This window comes from Zalophus californianus, chromosome 12 (genome assembly GCF_009762305.2).
Source record: "Zalophus californianus isolate mZalCal1 chromosome 12, mZalCal1.pri.v2, whole genome shotgun sequence".
Lineage (NCBI taxonomy): Eukaryota > Metazoa > Chordata > Mammalia > Carnivora > Otariidae > Zalophus > Zalophus californianus.
In genome coordinates, this window is record NC_045606.1 from 92,259,496 (window position 1) to 92,284,216 (window position 24,721).

At 46.1% G+C, this 24,721-nt stretch overlaps 1 protein-coding gene across 1 annotated transcript in view; it reads right to left on the reverse strand.

Moving 5' to 3' along the window:
• PARP12 (poly(ADP-ribose) polymerase family member 12) overlaps positions 1–24,721 on the reverse strand; it is a 39,101-nt gene extending 14,380 nt beyond the window's left edge. The window contains exons 1-7 of the mRNA XM_027574782.2: positions 24,120–24,721; positions 20,390–20,525; positions 17,384–17,684; positions 15,649–15,750; positions 9,325–9,448; positions 4,348–4,543; positions 495–636 (exon numbers count right to left, since the gene is read on the reverse strand). Coding sequence (XP_027430583.1) covers positions 495–636; positions 4,348–4,543; positions 9,325–9,448; positions 15,649–15,750; positions 17,384–17,684; positions 20,390–20,525; positions 24,120–24,448 — 1,330 coding nt within the window. The 5' untranslated portion in view covers positions 24,449–24,721. The remainder of the gene's footprint in view (positions 1–494; positions 637–4,347; positions 4,544–9,324; positions 9,449–15,648; positions 15,751–17,383; positions 17,685–20,389; positions 20,526–24,119) is intronic.

Here is a 24,721-nt window from a genome sequence, read left to right on the forward strand (position 1 = left end):
ATCAAAGTGTGTGTCTAGCACGTGTTCCATCTGGAGCCCACATAGGCCACAGGTGCCGACAGAAGACAACATGGAGCTGCTATGCTGGGAGGACGAGGCAGAGCACAGAGCAGAACAGCTAGGGCATCAGTCAGGGACTGAGGTTAACCCTGGGACCAGAGGGACTTGTCCACGGCCTACAAGACCAGCACCACTGCACAAACGCGGACCCGGCCTGTTCTTCACACTTCGGGCTCCTGTCCTTCCTCAGGCTCCTCTCCCTTCACCTCCCCCTCCCCAGGCAGCTTCTCCTCCACCCCCCTGGGCTGCCATCATTGGTTATAGGTCTGTCTCCCCTTCCAGGCGGACAGCACTTCAGGAACAGGGACTCCCTCCCCTTCCTTTTCTTCCTGGTCCTCTGTGTGTATGTGGACCTTCTCCAGGGCGAAGGCAGAAAAGGCAGAGCCAACAGATGGCCAAGCCCTGCTGGGTGAGGGCAGCTGGTCAGGACGTACCTTTGAAGTCTAACTCGTATCTGTGCTTTCCGGCCTGGAAATTCAGGATGGCTGCCTGGGCATCAGAGCCTGGTGCACAGTATGCCAGGTAGGCCTTCTCCAAATCGCTGCTGCTGACAGTGGTCACGGGGTGCTCCATGCCCTACAGGGGAAAGCCAGAGACTTCGTGAAGGCAAGAACCTACAATGATGAAGAAAGCTGCTGGGTGCCATCCCCACCACACTGCAGACATGCCCGAGGTGGATATCCATGTCATGGGGGAAGCAGGGGCGCGGGGAGAGAGGAGCCAGGGAGCAGAGGTGTGGCAGGAGAGGGGGGCACAGAATAGAAGCCAACACGAATGCCTCCTAAAAGCTGCCCAGGAAAATAGTAAATGCAGGTCCTACTAACCAGGATAAGTGTATGGCAGCAAAAGAAGAAGGAGCATTCAAATTACTCATAATGGATGACATAACCATTCAAATAAAGGTGAACACCAACACTGAATTCTCCAATCCGCTTGGAGGGATGGCCTGAGCACAGCTGCCCCTTCTCTGCCCATTCTTGTACCCACCACCCTTCAGAGCGTAGTCCTCCTCTGTCCTTTTCTTGGGCCTATGGAGAGCTCTTCTATTTCTGAATTATCCATTTTGATCCATATCTTCTCTCCAATTACCCATAGGACATCTAAGATTTGGGGATGACTGAGTTCGAATTCTGGCTCCTCTATAACTGCAACAGGTTATTTTAACCTCTCTAAACCTCAAATGATCTCAACAGAACAGTAATAGGAACAGTAACAAACTTAAATCATACCCCATCATGATCCAAGAGTGCCATCCCATCCTTAAAGGGCTGGGAGAATCATTAAAAACAAGGCATGCAGAGCACTTAGCACAGTGCCTGGAACAAAATGCAAAGGTGCCACAGAAATATCAGGCGGGTACTAGATATACCAGCCTGAAGTTCGAAGAGGACTCTGGTCTGGAGACAGAGGTGTAGAGATCACTTAAGGTGGCCACTAACATCAGAAGAATGGGGGCATGGGCTGGACTCTGGGACACCCCAACATTCACGAAGGAGAGTGGAAAGAAGCAGGCCCATGAAGGAGACAGAAGGAGCAAGACAGCCAGGAGTGAGGAGGGAGTGGGCGAAGTCTGGAAATGCCACAAGATTTGGCACCTGGGCCCTTGATCCTTTGCCAGAGTCTATAGCACAGCAAGGGTTGTGCCCGGCAGGGTCCCACCTCCTACGGGCACTCCATGAAAAGTGACAAGTAACAGGAACAGAAGTCAGATCCTGGCAAGTAGAGGAATAAACAGGGGTCTTTCCTTTCCAGTAAAGATGGATGGGTTGTTCAGGTACAAAAGGGTGAGGGCAATTGTAAGGTTTTAGATCAAGGCAAAGATCACAGGAAAGGGAAAAAAAAAAAAAATGCCAAAGGTCAACTGACATGAGAAGCCTGTTGAGAATGATCCAAAGAGGATACAGGTCAGGGTAAGGCATCCTGGAGCCCAACACCCCAGGGAGGTCAAGGTTAACACAGGAAAATTCAGTGGGCCAAGACTAGTAATACCTTTATACCCAAGATTAGGTGATGAATTGAATTGTGCCACGCCCATCGCCAAAGAAGATTAGCTGAAGTCTTAACTCTAGTGCTTCAAGACTTGACCTCACTGCAGGTGTAATTAGTTAAGACGAGATCATACTGGAGTAGGATGGGCTCCTAACCCACATAACCTATGTCCTTGTAAGAGAACGGCCATGCCATGTGCAAACAGACACAGGGAGAAGGCCACTTGATGACAAGGCAGAGACTGGACCAAAGCACCCACAAGCCAGGGAAGCCACCAGAAGCTAGGAAGAGGCAAGTATGATTCCTAACAGGTTTCAAAGGGAACATGGCCCTGCCGACACCTTGGTTTTGATTTCCAGCATCCAGCTGTGAGACAATGAATCACTGTTGTTCCAAGCCACCCAGTTTGTGGTACTTTGTTATGGCAGCCTCGGGAAATTAATATAGGGTGGAGGCAATTTGGACCTGAAATTGGGCTGTACATCCTGAGCTCAGGCAGAAAAGAACCTAGCTTCCCTGAATAAAAAAAGAAAATGATCCTCAACTGGCAATTAGCAGAAAACTAGGAAAGAAATCCAAATATGGGGTGACACCATAAGTGTGTGAGGGAAAGGAAAAGCTAGAATGGATAGGCCGCCCTATGAGAGGATCCAGCTGATGGTACCAAATGAGACCACACAACCAAAAGTCACTGAGTCCACACATGTGCATCTGTACCCCAGCATCATGTGGTGCATCAATGATACCCAAATACAGGTCATTCCCAGAGATCCTCACTGTTCTAAAAGAGGTTATATACTGACTATACTTCAAGAAAGTAGCAGCATAGAAAAGAAAAAGGGGAAGCCCGAAGTATGGGTTGTTTGGAGGAGAAAGGCCCCCACTTCCTAAAGTCGTGACAATCCAGTTTGCAAAGTCACCTGGGGAAACATACTTTTGCAGAGGTGTCCCTAGGGTCTCGTGTCATCCCACTCAGCTCCCCAAGAAGGGGGACAAATCACAAAACAAAATGTGAGAGGTTGTCACATTTGCTAAGTGCTTCTCACCTGCCATGGGTTCCTCCATGATGTCACCAGGTAAGCTAAGCTCCATTCATGGAGCATAACCAGCCCCTGCATTCTCTCCTGCTCCTCCATGCCAGGCACGGCCTCTCCCCTCCTGCTCCTGACCAAACCAAGAGCAATGCCGGGGAGCCTCCTTGAACAAATCCACATGGCAAGGAAGCCAGAAGAAACCCCAGGATGCTCAAGAGGGGGAGACGGGTGGGAAAGAGGGCAGACGGAACAGCCACCAAGGAAAGGCAGGCACTGGAGGATGTGGAGGGGAAGCAGATGAGGGCTCAAGTGAGGCCCCTGCTGAAAGTGACCATGACCAACTATCTAGAGGGCAATACAGATACAGACAAATACAGACAAATACTCCGTCCTTCAGCCAGCGTCTGTGCCCTGAGGACCTGCTAGGTACAGGCACTATCCTCCACACGGGGGCACACTGATGGCACAAGAAAGACCTAACTCCCTGCTTTCATGCAACTCTCATTACAGTGTTCCCAGAGAAGAAGACATTCCAGGTGCAGACAAGAACAAGAATCTCAGGCTTTAATATAGCCTCTTACAACCTGGAAGAGTATAAATGTCTATCAGACCACATATCCCAATATTCATTTTGGAAAGCTGTCCCTACGGACATGGTGACCTCCCTATCCTTGTACCTCTACAGGTGACCAGGGGGCTCCCGCTAATCTGATCCAGCCATGAACATCTTCAAATAATTGACAGCAGCAGTTATTAGATACAGATTCCAAATCAATACCTGAAATAAATCCATTTTCTTACACTTGCCCACATTCTGTGAAGTTACTGCTACAGAGAAGGCAGAAAGCCACCTTCAAAAAGCCTTAAAAGTTTATTGTACAGCTACACAAACTCTCCGGCACACACAGGCACTTCCTCTGGAGCTCCCTGTTCGACAGTAAGAGAGGCATCAGTTAAATGGCATCTTTCTACGCCATTTAACAAAACCAATGAAGAAAAGTCATCTTACTATAATTTAGTCATTCAGTTCTCATGAGGCCAACAGACACCTACACAAAGACAGAACCTCATACAAAGGAACAATTCACTAGTTTTTCCCTTATTCCCCCAAAAGCAAGTGAGTCATAGGGGGATCTGGGGATCTCTGGCTCTGTCAAGGACTCTACAAGGACTCTCCAGAACAATCCTCATGCTCATGTCTGGAACAGCTCCTCCATCATGGACCCTTGGGGGAAAACACTTGCCCTCTTTCCATGACACTTACTTGTTTTCCATATTCCTGCCAAGAACCAAACTCGTCAGCCCAGTACCAAACCCAGTCAGTGGTGAGGATGAAGTGTGGAGGTTTAGTAACTGAGGAGGCTGTGGAGAGGCGGCGGGCTGGGACAGCACCAAACATCATGGAGTCAAAGTCTAGACAATCGAAGTGAAAGTTGCTGGCTGATTCAGCACACAAGATCCTGCAAAAGAACATGAGAGGTAAACCCGAAATCTTCACCAGCCAAGTGAACACTCAGGTTCCACCTGTGGTCTTCTAGAGGCTCAACTGGTAGATGTGAACATAAATGTGACACACACCTTAGGGGGAAAAAAGTTTCCAAGGGGGAGGAGGGGAGGACAGTTGGTTCTTACAAAAAATAATACTAATAATAAAATTAAAATTCTCTGAAAATAAAACTAATCTCTGCACGACTGATCAAGAAAAAAAGAATATTAGAAATACAGAAGGTAAAAAATTAAACATGCCATAGATACTAAAAGGGATATTATAAGCAACTTTATGACAATTAGTTTGACAATAAATAAAATGAACAAACTCCTGAAAAAATCATAAATTTACCAAAATTGAATCAAGAAAAATAGAAAACCTGACTGATCCTCTAACAATTATAAGAAACTGGTCAGTGGTTTAAAATATTCCCATAAATTAAATATTGCGCCTAGATATTCTTATAGACACATGGTTAATCATTCAGGAAAAAATAATTCTAACTTTACATAATTTTTTTCAGAGAACAGAAAAAGAAACCATCCCAATCCCATCCTTATGAGGTTAGATACTTAATATAAAAAAAACCAGGTCAAGATAATATGAAAAAATTATAGACCAATCTCACTCAAACATGGATGCAAAAATCTTAAATTAACCACTGGCCATCTAAATTCAGCAGAGTGTGTGTGTGTGTGTGTGTGTGTGTGTGTGTGTGTGTGTGTGTGTGTGTGTGTGTGTGTGTGTGTGTGTGTGTGTGTGAGAGAGAGAGAGAGAGAGAGAGAGAGAGAGAGAGAGAGAGAGAGAGAGAGAATTGCATTAACTATGACTTAAGCCTAGAAATGTGGTGAACTTATCATCAGAAAATTAAGGTCATTAACTGCATTAACAAGTAAAGGAGAACAAAACATGGGCTCTTAATACAGAAAAAGCTCTCAATAAAATTCAATTTTTATACACAATTAAAAAAAAAATCTCCCAGAATACTAGGAATAAAATTAGGATTTGTTAGCAAGGCCAAAGGTTCCAAACAGTCACCCATACTTAAGGTGAAACATTTAATAATTACTCCTTTTAAAATCAAGGAAAAAATAAGAAAAAATAATATTCCAGCTGTCACCACTTGCATTCAGCATGGCACAGGCGGTCCTAGCCACTACAATAAGGCAATAAAAAGAAGATGCGTAAGAATAAAAAAGAAAGAAATTACAATGCTATACACAGGGGCCCCTGGGTGGCCCAGTCTGTTAAGCCTCTGCCTTCAGCTCAGGTCATGATTCCAGGGTCCTGGGATCAAGGCCCGCATCGGACTCATTACTCAGCGGGGAGTCTGCTTCTCCCTCTCCCCATCCCTCACCCCCTGCCCCCTACTTGTGCTCACTCTCCCACTCTCAAATAAGTAAAATCTTTTAAAAAATGCTATTCACAGATATTAATTTCTAGGTAGACGTGAAGAGTAACAGACAACTTTGAATTATAGTTAATTCAAATTATCAGTAGAGTCTCCTGAGTTAAAATATTTTAGTAAAGTTGCAAGATACAACAGTTGACAAAAGTTTTGTCATTTCTGTGCATCAGCAGAGAGAAACATAAAAATTTTTAATGGGGACGCAATGTACAACATGATGACTATAGTTAGCAATGTTTTATGGCATATTTAAAAGTTGCTAAAAGAATAAATTCTAAAAGTTCTCATCATATCATAAGGAAAAAATTGTTTTTGTAACTGTCTGAAGTGAGGGAGGTTAACTAAACTTATCGTGGTGGTCGTTATGCAATATATACATCTATCAAGTCATCATCCTGCACACCTTACACTTCTACACTGTTGTAGGTCAATTCTATCTCAATACAACAGGAAAAAAAAGTAATTCTCTAACAAAAGATATCTAAGACCTTAATGGAGAAATTACAGAACTACTGAAAGCTATTTTAAAAGATTTAAATAAATCAGATACTATCATGTAAATCAACAGAAACTCTTAGCATCATTATGATGTCGGTTCCTCTAGGACTGTCAATTTCAATTTCAAAATTGAATGCAATTTCACTTTCAAAAATCACAACAGGATAAACCAGTGAGATTTACAAATTTCTAAAGAGGAGCAAAAGACCAAGAGCCTGGGCAGTTCAAAGCAGATAAGATGGGAGATTGCCTTACCAGATGCCAACACATACTCTAAAGCTCCACTAGGTAAGACAGTGTGGCAGAGACAGACAGACCAACGGAAAAGAAGAGGCCAGAAACAGACCTGGGTGTATTTGCTAATTCCGCACCTGTCACAGGTGGCACTGGAAATCCGTGGAGAAGAGACAGCTTACTTAAAAACAAGTGGCATTTGGCACATGAGTCTGAAAATAAGCTATAAAATGTGTTAACATTTTGCCAAATTTGGTTCAATTCTGATGGGTTTAAAAATAACTGCTGGCAAGGGATGGTGGGGATGGCTGCCCAACAAGGTGAATTTAATACCACTGCAGAGTACCCTTAAAGACAGTTAAGACGGCAAATTTTATGTTATGTGTGTATTATTACCACAATTTTAAATTTTTTAAATTAATTATGTTTTTTAAAAAGCAGTTTTGGCAAAACTGGTTAATTCATCTGTGTAAGAATGAAAGTGGACTCATACTTCACCAGTGAAAGAGTAAACACAGTCCTTAAAACATTGAGGGGCACCTGGGTGGTTCAGTCATTAAGCGTCTGCCTTCAGCTCAGGTCATGATCCCAGGGTCCTGGGATCGAGCGCCACATCGGGCTCCCTGCTCAGCGGGGAGCCTGCTTCTCCCTCTCCTACTCTGCCTGCTTGTGTTCCCTCTCTTACTGTCTCTGTCAAATAAATAAATAAAATCTTTTAAAAAAATTGAGACTTTTTAGGGATGCCTGGGTGGCTCAGTTGTTAAGCATCTGCCTTCGGCTCAGGTCATGATCCCAGGGTCCTGGGATTGAGCCCCGCATCGGGCTCCCTGCTCCACGGGAAGCCTGCTTCTCCCTCTCCCACTCCCCCTGCTTGTGTTCCCTCTCTCACTGTCTGTCAACTAAATAAATAAAATCTTTATTAAAAAAAAAAAACATTGAAACTTTTTAAAGAAAATTTAGAAAGATTTCCTTATGGTCTTGGGATAAGGAAGGATTTCTTAGGACTCAAAAAGTATAAAACCATAAAGGAAAAGATGGATAAGTACTTCTCTATATTAAAATATACCATAAGCTGACAGGAAGAGTTTATTTTCAATGCACATTTAATATCCAGAAATTTAAAGAATCCCTAAAACTAAATAACACACAACCTTCCCCTTCAACAAAACAAGCAAACTACAAGGACAGACACTTCAGAGGAAGCACAAAAGGCCCATAAACATGCGAAGAGATTCTTTACCTCATTAGGACCCAGAGATATGCAAGCGGAGGCACCACTTGACATCCCCAGGCTGGGAAAAGTACAGACGGCAAACAATACCAAACGTTAGGGAGACGGTCACCACAGACTGTGAATGGGGGTGGAAAGCGGTGCGATCACTTCAGAAAACAATTTAGCATCACCTGGCAGAGCTGAAGGTGGACCCAGCCCACCCCCACCCCACCCCCAGTTTCATCCCCGAACATCTGCCCCACAGAAGCCCTCGCACATGTGCACCAGAAGACAAGCACAACGTGGCTGAGCCTTGAGAACAGAGACTGAGAGAAAGGCACTAGACATGGTGGAAGAGAGGGTAAGGCTCCATTTAGATGGGGTTCAAGAGCAAGCGAGACTAATCTGTGGTGACAGATGTCGGAACAATGGTGGCCCACGGGTGGGCACGGATGCAAAGGGGACAGGAGAGGACTTTCTGGGGTGATGAAAATGATCTCTATTTGGGTAAGAGTGTCCCGCTACATGAGCACATGCATTTGTCAAGACTCAGTGAACTATACAATTACTATCTGTGCACTTTCCTGTGTGTAAATTCTGCCTCAGAAAAAGAGAGAGGGGGGAATATGTGAGCCAATTCATCTTCCAAATGGGAACAATTTGTTTCACATACTTTACCAGAAGCCATTTGCGCATAATTGCACTCTAAGCACAAATTTATTTTTCCCCACTTAAAAAGTAGGCTTAAATTCTCTTCTTGGCAACATATTTTAGCAAGTTCAATCCACAATATGAGGAGTGTTTGAAAATAAGCCTCCCCGGGACTTGCCAATTCACTCTGAACTGACTAAGTGAAAATAGTGAGACACACTTAGAAAAATTAAAAAGTTAAAAGCCCAACAATAAACAGTTCAGCTGCAGGACTTTACACGAAATGGCTAAAATTTCACAAATGAATGCCTCTCGCTTTTCTGCAGTAATCAATGTGGATATAGGTACATGATCAATCCCAGCAGCAAATGATTCAAAACTTACTTGGTACCACCATCTCCTTTCCCCACAGCTCCTCTCTAAAGGAGAGAAAGGTGGGAAAACAGAGGCACCAAACTGCAGTATGTCCAGTTTCCAGCCCAGAGCTTTCACCTCTGGACCAGGCCGCTAACTGGGGTGTGGGTATGGGGTGTGTGTGTGTGTGTGTGTGTGTGTGTGTGTGTGTGTGTGTGTGTGTGTGTCTGTGTGTGTGTGTGTCTGTGTGTGTGTGTCTGTGTGTGTGTGTGTGTGTGTGTGTGTGTGTGTGTGTGGTGGGGGGATATCAAACCTCAACCCTGCTGTGTCTAAACTCCCCACACTGCACACAGAAGCCCAGGCACACAGCAGACACAAGTGACATATTTCATACCTGTCTTTTCTGGGATTGCTATATGCCTCTTCAATAAGCTCCATCTTATCCAAATCCTTCCACTTGCCTCTGTCCAAGAACTGCCATCGATATGGCAAATGGAAGTGAACTTTATTGCACTTATCTAAAATAAGAATATAAAGAAGTAAGACATCTTGGCAAGACACAGCGTGACCTAGTCCCATAGTTCTCAATGGGTGTGGTGCTGCCCACTGACCTGGGAACACTTTGGAGATCTGTGGGGAAGTCATTTTTAGTGCAGTCATACCTGAGCATCTAAATATTGAAATACCGTGTTTTATTATACACACTTCCCTTTTATGCCTCCCCTTTTAACAGGACATTACATCAATTTTTAAAAACACATATGTTGGTAGGTTACATCATGTATGAATTGCATCTCACCAGTAAAGAAGCTGATAGTGAGAAGGCCAATCAGACTGCAGGGGGCAGTCTGATGACCCATTATCACTATACATGCAGCATGTGGACAAGAAGTGGTCACACCAAAAACGGAGCCAGATTCATCTCTACTAGAAATCCATCCAAACCCTGACACATCTGACCACAGGTAAGTCAGCAGTGTGGCTCCAGCCCACTTTGATCTTCTGGATGCTAACATACTCACCCCTTCAACACACCTCCATATCCCTGAAGGTGTTTATACATACTGCCCTACCCCTGCCAAAATACACAGAATGGCCCAGCTCTACAGTTCCCAGCCAGCCACTCCCCCTACATCTTCCCTGTGCTCCCTGGGACCTCTGTCTCTCCTAGCACATCCTGCCTGTGTCGTCTGGAATGCACCCAACACTTTCTCTCTCTACCTTTCAATATCCTATACGAGGTTCTTGTACATCCCCACAGAGGAAAGGCAGACTGGAAAGAAAAGCAGCAGGAAGCTCTTTGTACTCTGATATGGACCTACCTCCAAGGTATATACTATTAGGTAGAAAGACACATGACAAGGTGCAGAATGCCTCTATTTGGGTAAAAAATAGAAAAGAAAAATTAGAGATACTCTGACTGAATACATATATACACACATATTATTCCTTGCCGAGGGGAATTGCATCACCAGAGACAAAGTTATGAGGAGAGATTTCTGTTGTTTTCTATGTCTTCGGAATTCTGAACCACAAGAATATATACCAAAATACTAAATGTCTAGTTAAGTGGAAAAAGGTAAAAACAGTGTGCGTAGTGCACCTATGTGAGAAGGAAACCGACGGGACATACATACTTGGGCATGTATAAAGTCTTTATGGAAGGACAGTCAAGGAACTGGTTAACAATGATTGTTTCTGGAGGGGATCTGGGTGCTAAAAAAAAAAAAAAGAGGTATGAAGGAAACATTTCTTACTGGCTGTCCTCTGTGTATCTTTAATTAATCTTTCCAAATAATGACAATGAAGTGTGGCTAATTTGACACTTGAAAAAAATTAAAATTTTCTAAAATTCTATGTAGGGGCACCCGAGTGGCTCAGTCAGTTAAGCGTCTGACTCTTGATTTCAGCTCAAGTCATGATCTAAGGGTCATGGGATCGAGCCAAGTTGGGCTCCGTGCTCAATGGGGAGTCTGCTTGAAAGATTCTCTCCCTCTGCCCCTCCCCCCACTTTTGCACATGCACCTCGCTCTCTAAAATAAATAAATCTTTAAAAATAAATAAACAAATAAAATAATAAAATTGTACGCAGCCTTTCAGGCACATCTCAATGCCACTACTTGCCCACAGACTCTACAAAAGTTACCTTGGTTGGGGAGCACCACAGAGGAAGGTGAGCAGGCTGCCTGGGGTTGTCAAAGCCCAGGCCTGAGGCCAGGCAGGCAGGGCAGACAAGAACACCCAGCCAAGAAGACTCAGAGAATAAGAGAAACCCCAAACGAGGAAATTCCCAAGTTCACCAAGGCTGGGTTCAGCCACTCTGGCCACTCAGGACATCCTGACTTGTCCTGAGTTACAGCATGGACGGCTTACACCAAGCCAGGAGACCTCTTGGACTCTCTACCAGGGGTATGTAAATAGGATGATGATGAAGGGCCCAACCTGGATAGATAAGGCCACAGTCATGGTCCACAGGTCATAACCAAGTAAGATTTCTTGTTCCCTCCCTGAAGGGCACTAAGAAAATGATCAGGGTTAATAATCAGCGTTCAGGAACTGCACCTACAGACCCCGGCTCAGGTGCGTCCCGGACAGCCTGAAGAAAGACTCTCCCCTTAAGAAGGCCCCCTTCAGGGAAAGCACATCACCCACCGCTCTCCAGGCTGGCACTTCCTTGGGAAGGACACAGGGTCCTGGGGCCTCCAGTTCTTAATGTGAGCTCAATGTGGAGCCCACATCACTCACAAGCCAGAAGGTGCCCAAGAAAAGAGGGTGCCATGCAGGCCAACACAGCCATGGTGGCAGGTGAGAGCAGAGTCCCAGCTAATGAGGCCCCTTCTCTCCTGGGTCCTCTTGTCCCTTTTCTCAACTTCTTCTCCTTCGTTTTCATGTTCCCTGCTTTGTTGTGGCATTCTAGAGTCTAGGCTTTCTGGAAGGTGAGTTGCACAAAACAAATTAATTTGGGAAACAAAGTACCACATCCACATACCCTTCCTTCCTACATCACTTGAAAGGACAGGCTGGAGAGAAGAACAAATCCAAAAATGCTGGAAAACAATAAATAGTGCCATCAAAAGACCAGCATCATTGAAGAATTCCTAAAATATGAAGCACACAGAATCAAACTGACAGAGTTAAAGAGAGAGAAACACATGTAAAATATGCAGAAGAGAGCTACTATGGAAGTGGGAAGTATTGGGGGGGGGATGTCCTTAACAAACTCAGAGTTATATGCAACAAAAAGCAAGAAAGACCCCAGGCCAGTCACAATGAGAATAACTGGGACCCACCCACTTGAGCAGGCAGTCCCTCCCTGCCCTGCTTGTGCCCAGCAACTTGTTCTTTGCCCCAATGAACATATGAGTGTGGAAAGAAGTGCTGGAGAGAAAGAGAAGCCATCAAAGCCCACACCCCACTCCAAGGATACAGGCCAGCAGCCCATGCCACCGAGCAAAACATGCTGTCTCTTCCCCACTAAGCCTGGATCAGCATCTGCATCACCAGCAGACCCCAGGATTCTCAAGGATGTCTCCAAGGATGTCTCCAAGAGTAAACCAACGCATGAGGAAAAATACCACGGATGAGAAGCTAACTCACATAGAAGAATCAATACCTAAGGATTAATTATTAGAGTAAACAGATCAAGAACAACAGCTAGACCTAAACATAAAAGTGAAACCTATAAAATTGCTAGGAAAAAAACAACATAGAGCCATTTTCGGGGGCTTGGAACAGGCAAAGATTTTTAGGACACAAGAAACAAACTATAAAAAACAAAGATACTAAAATAGTCATTAATATTGTAACTTTTATTCTTCAAAAGACACCATAAAGAAAATGAACATGAAAGACACAGACTGGGAGAATGTATTTTCAATACCTCTGACAATGACTTGTATAAACAATACTTAAAACCCTCACAACTCAACAATGAGAGATCAAACAATCCAATTAGAAAATGGGCAAAACAGTCACAAAACACCACATATTGTAGGATTCCATTTACATGAAACACCCAAGCAAATCCAGAGAGAGAGGACATAAACCTGTAGTTGCCAGGAGCTGGGGGGCGGGGAGAATGCAGAGGCTGTTAATGGGCACAGCACCTCTTTGGGGCTCACGAAATGACCTAATATTGACTTGATGATAGCTGCACAATTCCGTAACTATGCTAAAAAACATTAAATGGGTGAATTGCATGGTATGTGAATTATATTTAATAAGCAGTCATATAAAAAAAATTAGCAAAAAATTTAACCAGATACTTCACAGAAGACAAACAAATGGCCAGTAAGTACATGAAAATAAACATGAAATATTATGGAAATGTAAATTAAAACCACAATGAGATATAGCTACTCATTAATTACAACGGCTAAAGTTTAAAAGACTGACAATACCAAGTGTTAACAAAAACACAGAGCAACGAACTCCCATACATTGCCGGTGGGAAGGTATACCCACTTTGGAAGACAGTGGCAGTTTCTTACAAAGTTAAACACATACCTACATGTTCCAGTAATTCCACATCTAGGCCTTCACTCAAGAGAAGTGAAAACAGAGATCCGCATGAAAACTTGTACATATTTATAAAAGATTTATAAAAGCCAAAAACTTGAAATCCCTCAAATGTTCATCAAACATATGAATGGATAAACAAATCGTAGTCAATCCATGCAACAGAATACTACTCGGCAATAAAAAAGAGTAAACTACTGATTTGCCAGAGTGGACAAATCACACAAACATGCTAAGTGAGCAAAGACACAGACAGAAGAATACGTGCTGTATGATTCCATTTATATTAAATTCTAGAAAGGGCCAATCTACAGTGACAAAAAGTACATCAGGGACTGCATGGGGTCAGAAAATTGGGGGGTGAGGATTAACTGTAATGGGACAAAGGGACACTTTTAGAATTAGGAAACTGTTCTAATCTATAAATTGTTATTACCAGAACTCAGTGTACACTGAAAAAATTTAAATATTTAAAATTTTACTGTGTGGGGGCGCCTGGGTGGCTCAGTCATTAAGCGTCTGCCTTTGGCTCAGGTCATGATCCCAGAGTCCTGGGATCGAGCCCCCCATGGGGCTCGGCGGGAAGCCTGCTTCTCCCTCTCCCACTCCCCCTGCTTGTGTTCCCTCTCTTGCTGTCTCTCTGTCAAATAAATAAATAAAATCTTTAAAAAAAAATAAAATAAAAATAAAAAAATAAGGGCACCTGGGTGGCTCAGTTGGTTAAGCAACTGCCTTCGGCTCAGGTCATGATCCTGGAGTCCCGGGATCGATTCCCACATCGGGCTTCCTGCTCAGCGGGGAGTCTGCTTCTCCCTCTGACCCTCTTCCCTCTCGTGCTTTCTATCTCTCATTCTCTCTCTCTCTCAAATAAATAAATAAAATCTTTAAAAAAATAAAAAATAAATAAATAAAAATAAAAAAATAAAATTTTACTTTGTGTAAATTATAGCTCAATAATGTTGATTTTAAAAACATACATGTAGGGGCACCTGGGTGGCTCTGTCGGTTAAGCTTCTGCCTTCGGCTCAAGTCATGATCCCAGCATCCTGGGATGGAGCCCTACATCGGGCTCCGTGCTCAGCAGGGAGCCTGCTTCTCCCTCTCCCTCTGCCTGCCTGTCTGCCTACTTGTGATCTCTCTCTGTCAAATAAATTCTTAAAAAAAAAAAAAAAAAAAAAACATACATGTATATATGACATACATATATGCTTGAGATAGCATTCCAGCTTCCAGGAACCGAGGTATGGAAATACACATGCGTACTCAGATGCTCAGTGGAATATCACTCTAACTGGATACTACAGTTTTTAAAAATAAGGTGGACTTACACATACTAAGGTGGAAAAGAAATCCCCAAGACACAATGTTAAGTAAAGGAAGCATGTTAAGGAGTACCTATCACATGTACCCATCTGTTGAAAAATATGCAAAACAAGCATCATGACCACACAGCACATGTTTACCTTTGGGAAAGGCTGAAGGAGGACTTCAGACTTTACTCTGTATTACTGGACTCTTTTACAAAGTGAAAGTAGTCCTGAATTGCTTGGGTGGCTTTTAAAGACTGAAAACGAAACAAGAAGTTTGGTGGTTGTTTTTTTAAGAGTCACCAAATTTGAGAAGGAAGCTTTCTTCAGTCAAAGCCCAGGACAGCAAGAAGAAAACAAAGGTCTGGTGAAAATACAGACACACATGTACACATAAGAATTGCTACTTCTGATAAAAGAGGGACCATGGAGAGAAACTCCCAACTTAAGTTCTTGTTCCCCAAGAGCACACAGGGGCATCTCCTCCTCGGGGAGGGCCTTCCGGGTTTCTGAGGCATTTCTAAGTCTACAACTACCCTTTAGGAGGGACACTCATATTTGTTCCCACTAGACTGGGCATCCATGCAGGTCTGTGACCTCATGCAAAGTGATCGAGGGTCAACACTTGATCCTCGCTGCATGAATCAGGTATGTTCCCAAAAACTCACCTATAGTCTAATTTCCAGAAATTAAATTCTTACCATCTTCAACTCCCCAACAAAATTGCTTCAGAACTGGTTTGGCAGAAATGCCACCCCAGCTCACAATTAAGAAGGCCCTACCCCTCTCAGAACGGGGGAGAAGACCTTGAAGGGTGGCCTTAGGGCAGAACTCTTGAAATGAGAAGCAGTTGTCCTGCCTGCAAGTCGATGAAGGGGCTTCCTCTGACTTACCTTGAAAGCTACAACTTTTCCGGATGTGGTACAAGCAGATCTGATCACTCTCCTCTTGGTTAGCTGTGTTTGGGGACACAGAACCTGAACTATCTCTTCTTTCTACAAAGAAACACCACAAAGACGTATCAGCATCCATCAAAGCTTCTGATGTGGAGTCAGCGTAGTTCAAGATACAAAGGAGAGAAAAGAGAATTCATTTCTCTGCAGAAGACAAAAGTGGGCAAGGCAATCCTACAAAATCCTATGATGTTCAGGATGAAATTACCCTCAGACATGTAAGTGGACCCTCTGCTTTTTAGGGAGGAGCCGGGGAGCCCAATACCACACGGCTGCTTTCCTAATCCGGGATGCTGTGGAGGGACCCTTTTTTCTCAGCTCTGGCTATGCTCCTAATCTTAAAATGAAACCTGCTGAAATAACTTTACGTTAATTATAACAATTTTAATATAAAACAGGCATGGAGGTGATTTCAAAATTTCTCTCTCCTAGTAGTGCTCTAATGAGACTTTACCTAACAATTACATTTACCACCACCCCCCCCCACCATACAAGCACATAAAACTCATTTGTACACCTTCAGTATTCAGTATCACCTGTTATTTTGTTATTCATTTTCCTTTTTGTTTTTATAGGCCCCTCAAGACACCCACAGGGTTGGACTCAAAACCCACACCTTTGGAGCCTTTGAGGTCACTGCCCTTGCTCCCCAAGTACAGGTAGTTTTCCCTCCCTTTCTAAGGCCATAATCCAATTGACACTCTTAAAGATATATTTAAAGCAAAACCTGTCTGCCTCAAGCTTCCCGCTATTGAAAGAAATTAACCCAAAATAACTGAAGAAAATGTAAAGAAAAAAACACATATGGCAAGGACAATTTTTAAATATAATAATCAGGTAAGATTAGAGTGTTAAGTTTGTTTGCTGGTAGTCCTAGCACTCACCTGATATTTTAGGAAGTGGTCTAATAAAAATCCTAAATAACCCCTATTAAAGGTCTATTAAAATCCTACAGCCAACAAATCGTTTGATTGTACATTCGGGGAGGGGGGGCCAGGGGAAGCCCTGCATCCCAGTCTTCAATGTATAACCAGGGCCCAGGCCGGTGGCTAGCACGTGGCAAGCACACAAATTTGTTAACCGAAAGAATGGATAACCAGAATGGCCAGCCAACAGCTGATACTGTGAAATTCAAAGGACCCCAATGTGTCATAACTTCTCCAATGGACTACATTATTAATTTCCCACATAATAGGTAAAGAAATGCTTACTTAATAAGCAATCTCTGCTCAAAATTTCCCCATTTGCCTGTCACTAAACCTGATATTCCTTAAAAAAAAAAAGAAAAAAAAAAGATTCTAGACTCTTGATCATTCAACAAATGCCTGAGTGCCCACTGTGGGCCAGGCACTGTCTAGGTGCTGGAGAGGAGTAGTGAACTAAGCAAATACAGGGACTAAAAAATTCCCTTTATTCATGTCAAGAAGAGAGCTGAAATTAAAATAGCCTTCATTCACTGCAGATCAGACCTGTCAGGAATTCATTCACAGTCAACATGAATTGGCATTTGTCTAGAATATCTTGCTTGTTCATGGCTATGATTTCAAGTCATCTTCATAACACCCACTAGCTGGGAAGGAATGACCAACTGCGCTTTACTAAAAGCAGCACAGACTTGCCCGAGGTCACACATTCCATTAATGTGGAATCCAAGCGCCCCAGTCCAGAACCTTACCAGAAGTCCCCTGTGGGCCCGGGGTAGAAGGGTGCCCTCTGCTGGGGGTGGAGTTCTTATTCTTGATGTCATGAGCATTTCTATAAATGGAAGGCAGCCTGCTCACCAGATCTGAGCTCATGCCCAACTTCTCCAGTTTTTCCAGATTCTCAGCATTAGAGATATCATGTGATCTCTTACAGCTAGTGCCAAACTTGCATTCACCCTGTAAAAAATACTGGCAAATATGGAGTTTGATACACTGCTTTTGAAAGGAACAAGAGCCGTAGGGTCCATCTCCTTTGTTATAATGAAGGCAGATCTGTTGACAGAAAAGGAGAAAACACCAGCTTAGGAAGGCCTCACAGGACACCACCCTCCCTCCTGACCAGCGCACGGTCACAAGAGGTTCCTCTAAAGACCTAGCCAAAGCTGTGATTCTGTCATCCTCCCAAGTCACACAGCTATGAGAACATCCCCCACTCTAGATGGACGGCCACTAATGTATGCCCTTGGATAAAATGGGAACTGGGTAGACAGCAGAATGTACAGAATAAGCCCTTCCACTGGGAAAATCCAAAGAACTTCCAACTGATCAGAGCTGTTCCCTTCAAAGGAGACATTTCAATGTAACTCATATAGCAGCATGCTAACAACCCTCATACTCCACCTACAACCTTCCCCCATTGACTCACCAACACTCTCTAAGCCAGGCCTCATCTCACCATCTTCTTTTTTCTGAAATTCAGGGTCCAAGAGGCTCTGAGTGTTTAAAGCGTCTTAGAGAAGGCCAAATACAGTCCTTTCATTTCTCAGGAGCAAACAGAAATTCAGAGAAGTTCACCGGCTTGCCCTAGGTCACACAGCTATCTACATTTGGCATGTACAAGGTCTGCTGAATTGGTCTGTTGGTAAAGCTGGGACTTGAACTTCAACCAACTGCTCCTTCTCTACATTCCAAACTCCTGGAGATGACAACAGGCCAGAGACCACCAAGGGCCTACCTATGCAATTCACAGGCATTACACTGAATAAGAGGTAGAAATGCAGCAGAGGGCTGCAGAACCCAGACTTAAATCAGTAGGAACTCCACTCTGGGGATGGAAGCCCCAAGGGAAAAGGCCCTAACATTGATTTTGCCACTTACAAGATGCCTGACCTTAGGCAGGCCATTCACTAGCTCTGAGTTACAGCTTTTTAATCCCTGAAATGGGAATAATGCCACCTACATCACTGGGCTATCATGAGGATTAAATGGGAAATGCACAAAGTGGCTAATACAAATGTCTTGGAACATAGCAGGTGCTCCATTCATGGCAGTAGTCCCCGACTGCTCATCTGATGAGGTGACTAGCCTGAGAGCAGAAGGCCTGGCAGGAAAGCTGCACTGGGTCCGAATTTATGGTCACAACTCCCAGTTGCTGGCACTGTGTTCTGAAGCAACCTGCACACCCAAGTACACAAGAGGCTACACACTCCAGACTGGTCACTTTCTGATTCATTTTTCATACTGACAAGATGATCTCTCCAAAACATTAATGCCCACTCTCCAAACACAACCCCCCGCCCCAACTCCTCCCCATGATACTGAAGGCTGCATGGATGAGTCTCCACTCACCCATTTCTCCTCCTTCCCTCTCCCATCCTAAATCCAAGTTGTGCTGTCCTACATGCTGTTCCCTGACCATGCCAGTTCCATCCTCTCTGTGCCCCCTTCTTCCCAGACCTTCATCCTTCATGCATCCTTCAGCATTCAGAGCACGCACCATCTACCCAGGACGCCTTCCCAGGCGCCCCAACTGTGCCCCAGAGACCAGAGTGCTGACTTCTACTGCAGCATCTACAACAGCACCTTGCAATCACATGTTGATTTGTCTGTCTCACCCAGTAAATGCGCCTCCTGGAAGGGCAGTACAGGGTCTTTTCTCTCCTTTACACCAGTACCTAACCCACAGTGGATAGTCAATAAAAGGTTAGCTGAATTAAATCAATACTAATTTTCAAAAGGCAAAAGGAAAAAGTTAATACCTATTATGTGCCAATCACTAAGCCATGTAGCACCTTTCTCAAATGGGTGGTTTTAATTGAATAATATGGAAGCATCTTCATTAAAACAGGTCAATCTAATCTCTGTAGCCTTACCCCAGAAACAGTGCCAGAGCATCCCACAAACCTGTGATGGCCACAGGACACACCACTCAGATCTGCCGCTGCCCTCGGGAGCCACCACCTTATTCACACAGAGACCATGCTCCCATAGGCTGCTGCCAGGCAACGATGAGCTACTTTAGCTCAGAACTTCCTGCTGGCCAGGCAGAAGCTCTCTTGAATTGTGCTACAGTCAGGCTCTCTTCCTACCCAGGCCTCTTCCTTTCCCCAATCCTGCCACATCACTGCCCAGAGTCCCCACCTGCTCCCTCTCCACTTAATCTCTTGCACTTTGATCCCATCTTGGTGTCTGCTTCTCAGAGGACCCAAACTAGTACATAGTCATTGCAGTGAGATTTGGGTAACATCTGAAATGCATTACGAGAATCCACATCAACAAAAGTTCAAAATTCCCTGGGTGCAACTGACTCAGTAGAGAGAGCATCATCTGCCTGTCAGCATCTCTTAAAAGTTTCCTCACAGACAGACCCCCTGGGTCTGGCAATAACACGTGGTTCCAAGTCCTGCTAGATGAGGAGGAGCCGGCTGGAGTCTCTCTCATCCCCTCATCCCTATGTAAGGAATATCCTGCTGCAGCCACCGGCCAGACTCCCCCAACCTCAAAGAAGCCCAGCAACAGAGGTGCCAGCCCAAATGCAATAGAAGGAAAGGCGGCTTCTAGACAGGCCAAGTTCGGCCCACGGTCACAGGTATAAAAATCAGCAGAGCCACGAATGCAATCTAGGTCTCCTCCAAGCAGATCCCAGTGGTCACTATGGGGTCCTTGGCTTCTCTTCTGCCGTAATTATTTCCTATCTTCCAACCTCCTGGCTTCTCCCCCATCACTTACACACATACACACCCCCTCCTGGAACTCACCTCTGGCAAAAGCCAGGGGTCATTCTGAAACAAAAGCTGGCAGAGCTCATTGTAGCTGAGGTGGTCAACACCGTGAGTTCTCAGCACACTCAGGTTGTGATCTGTCGTCAAGCTGTGACTGTTTCTACAGTTCTTCCTGCAAAGAAGCAGAGCTGGTGTCACAGTTCAACTGCGCCTCCCCAAAATTCTTATGTTGAAGTTCTAACCCCCCAGTGACTGTATTTGGAGATAGTTTATAAAGAGGTAATCAATGGGGTGCCCGGGTGGCTCAGTTGGCTAAGTGTCTGCCTTCGGCTTAGGTCATTATCTCAGGGTCCTGGGGCCGAGCCCCAAGTCAAGCTCCCTGCTCAGCGGGGAGTCTGCTTCTCCCTTTCCTCTGCCCTTCCCCTCTGCTTGTACTCTCTCTCAAATAAATAAAAATCTTTTAAAAAGTTAAAAAAATCAAGTTAAAAAGAGGTTGTTGGGGTGGAGGACCTAATCCAATCTGACTGAAGTTTTTCTAAGAAGATGAAATAAAATCACAGATTCACACATGTAAGGACACAGGACGAAGATACCATCTGCAAGCCAAGGAGAGAGGCCTCAGAAAGAAATCAATCCTGCCTTGATCTTAGACCTCCAGCCTTGAGAATTGTGAGAAGTTTCTATCTACGCCCCCAGTCTGTGGTACTTTGCTATGGCTGCCTGAACAAACTCATACAACTCGTAAAATCAGTCTTTAATTTTTCAGAACAGTTCCTGACATTGCTTAGCAGCACCAGAGAAAAATCAGCATGTTTATACAATGAGAAAACAAAGGAAGAGATAGTACCTTTCGAGTTCTAGGGACCAGGACAGCACCTCTTATCAGAGTCTGGTAAGAATGACAGGGCCATTCCCCAAACAAGAGTCACAGCATGCCAGTCAGTGGGCACTTAGCAGACACTTAAACAATGGCTGAATGAATGAGTGTGGACACCTATGGTTAAAGGTATATGTACACTCACTCGTGCCTTGAGGCCCAGCCCTTTTCTCTGCTTCCCTCCTCTATTCTTTCCATTAAGAAGCCCCTGTTGAACATTCACTGTGAGTCAGGCACTGGCACCACGCCCTGACGATCCAAAGTCTTAAATGATCACCCAGGTCACCAGGACCCGGAAGAGTTAGGCAAATATCATTTGCTTTACTCAGACACTGCCAAACCTCAAAGGTCATGCTTATTATAAGCATTGCAAAAGAAAGCCGAACCCCTGGTTGACTCCCCCAAGCCAGCACCTTCCATAGGCTCCCCCATGTCAGTAAAAGACAACTTCCCTCTTCCACTGCACAGCCCAACAACCGTGGAGTCATGTGGACTCTTCCCCTTTTCCACTCTAATGGAAATGACAGATACGGAGAGGATTCTAAAATGGCTAGGCAAGTGCAAGGTCAGCCGTGCTCAGAATATATCAGTGCAGACAGAAGGGGGACCTCCTGAGCCTGAGAGAAGTAAAGAGGCAATCAAGGGACAGTGCCTGGAAGGTGTCAAGCCTGGGCCAAATATTTAGGTTGAGGAACCAAGCAAGGAGAGAAAAGAAAACCATTCTAGGCAAACTTGGTGTCACCAAGATTACAATGACGAGGATGGTGACAACAGCTGCTAAAACTTGTTGAGCATTTATCACAAACAAGGGATTACGTGAAGGTTTTATAAGTCATATAGTCCTCAACAAGCCCATGAGGTGAGTTAGATATTATCCTCATTTTGCAGATGAGGGAACTGAGGCTTGGATATAAAGTTGCTTGCCCAAGATCATGGAGCTAGTAAGGAGCAGAGCCAGGGTTGAAACAAGGTAGGCTGGTCTTGGCGTTGTGCTCTTAACCACCATGCTCACTGCCCCTAAGCACAGGACAGAAGTCAGGGGCTTGGAACCCTTCCCAGCTGTCACCAATGAGCAAAAACAGGAGCCATGATCTGTTTCTGGAACAGCTGACCCTGTGGTTCAGGAAGACAAGCAGAGTAATAGGGAAAGCATTGAAACAGCAGCCTACCACACCCACTCTCCCTTCTGTGACCCAAAAGCAGTCAGGGAAGGAAGGTTCAAGAAACCATCCTAGGTGAACCAGAAGGAAAATGGAACCGAGAAGAATGAAAAGGAAAGCTCAGAATCATGTAGGCCAGCAGGTATCAGACTTCCAGATTTCCAAGACAAATACGACCCAACCCCAAATTTTGGGAACTGGCTGGAGAACAGGGCTGCTGTCTTTATTTTACCAAATACCGACATTAACAAGATCCATCAGTTATCCCCATCATTCAATCCAACTATCCACTTATCATGTCCACATTCTTCTCCAGATGCTGCTCCTCATTCTCCCCTGAGGTGACACTTCTGCACCAGCTCCTGAGGGCCCAGTTTCCCCGAGGTTCCACCCTCAGCCTCCACCTCAAATCCGGCCTGCTCCTGGGGCTGCAGCGTTGGCCCACTACACCAACCACTGACTCCCAAACCAGCGCCTGGGACCCTGGCCGTGCTCCCCGGCTGCAGACTTGGCTAGCTGTCCCTGGGCACACTTCTGCTCTCTTGGCCAATAAGAAAGAAAAGGAAGAAATCATCCTTCAGTCGATAAGAAGAAGAAGAAAAAAAAAAAAAGTATGCGTCCTCTCTCAGTCAACAGTAAGAAAACAGCCATCACCTCTCTCCCATCCTGTCACCGCACTCACACCAACTTCCTGTCTCTCAAATTTCTCACAAACACATCCCTCCCTCCTAAGCCTTAGCTGGGCCTTGGAATATTCTAATCAAGCTATTTCTCAGCAGCTGCCTCCCGGGGGGGGGGGGGGAGGGGGGGCACATTTCCCACTCCCACCCCCTTGCATCTAGGCATGAGGGGGGTCATGAGACATCTCGTGGTCCAGGGGATGTGTGGAAAGATACCTACCACGTCCAGACCCGGCCCATAGAAACCTCCCAACCCTCTACCGCCCACCTCCACCCGCTCCCTGTAACCTGACACCCAGAATGGCCGCAAGAGCCGCGGCCTGAGGAGGCTGAGTCTAGGTCAGCCAACCTGGGCCCCTGAAGGACTGCGTGGATCAAGACCCCGACCTCATGCCGACTAGTGGACCTGACGTGAGCAAGAAGCAACATCTACTGTGTTAAGCCAGGCGGGGGAAGAAAAAAAAAAAAAGAAAAGAAAAGAAAGGGAGGGAGGAGAGAGAGGGGGGAAAAAAGTCAAGAAAAAAGGAGCCAATTCTTCTACACAAATGGACTAGCTTCTGAACAGGAGCACGCGTTTTCTTCCAAATGCTACAGAAGCCACCGCCAGCTTGTAAGCAAGTGAGCAAGAGTGGAGACAGGTTTTAAGATTCCTTGGCTGCCGGGCGGAGAAAGCCCTCGGCTGTGTGGCCCTCAGACTTCGCTCTGGAGAGCGGGGCCTCGTGGAGCGCCAGAAGCCAGCCGCGGCCAATTTTCCTCTGGAGAGCCCCCCACCCCCGCCACAGCCCGGGGTGTCCCACCCGCTACCGCGCTCCAAGTCACTCTCTGAGGCTGCGGGGGGGGGGAGGGGCACCGTAAACCCCGAGTCCCTCACACAGCGCCCGGTATTCAGTAGGTGCTCAATAAACGTTCGCTGACGAGAACTAAGGCGGAGAGGCCGGGGAACGGCCCCCTACTGTTGTCCCCACACTTTAAGGGGGGGCCCAAAGCGGCCTGGGAGGGCAGGGCCCCCCGTCCCGGGCCCGCCGTCGGGCTCCTGGAGCGGCGCTTACCCGGCCCTCATGAACTTGCAGGCCCCGTAGACCAAGAACTTGCAGAGGTGCAGCTGCGCGCACAGCCCCACGCAGCCGGCCTTGGAGCTCTGGTGCACGCGGCACAGGCGCAGCGCCGAGACGGCCAGCACGACGCGCTTGGCCGCCACCACGCCGCCCGCGCCCGCCCGCGTCGCCACCGCGAAGCGGCCGCGCTCCCGCAGCAGCCGCTCCAGCGCGTCGGCGCCGACGCCCTCCAGCAAGCGGCGCCGCAGCTCCTCCAGCTCCAAGGCGCCCCCGGCCGCGCACAGCACCTGGGTCACCTCGCCGAGGACGGCGGCCTGGGCCATGGCCGCGGCGGCGGGGGCGTACTGCCTGTCGGAGCGCGGCTGACCGGACGCCGGCGGCGGCCGACGCGGGCTGGGCGGGCGGCTCCCGCGGGGTGCAGACGCCAGCTGGAAGCGAAAGCGAAAGCGCCCCGGGGCCCGAGAAAACGGAACCCGTGCCGCCTCACCACGCCCACCGGCCCGCAGCTGAGGGGGCTCGGCGCCTTCCGGCCTCAGGGCCCTCAGCTGTGCGCGGCCGCCGGGCCCCGCCGCCGGGCTCCGGGGCCCGCTCCTCCG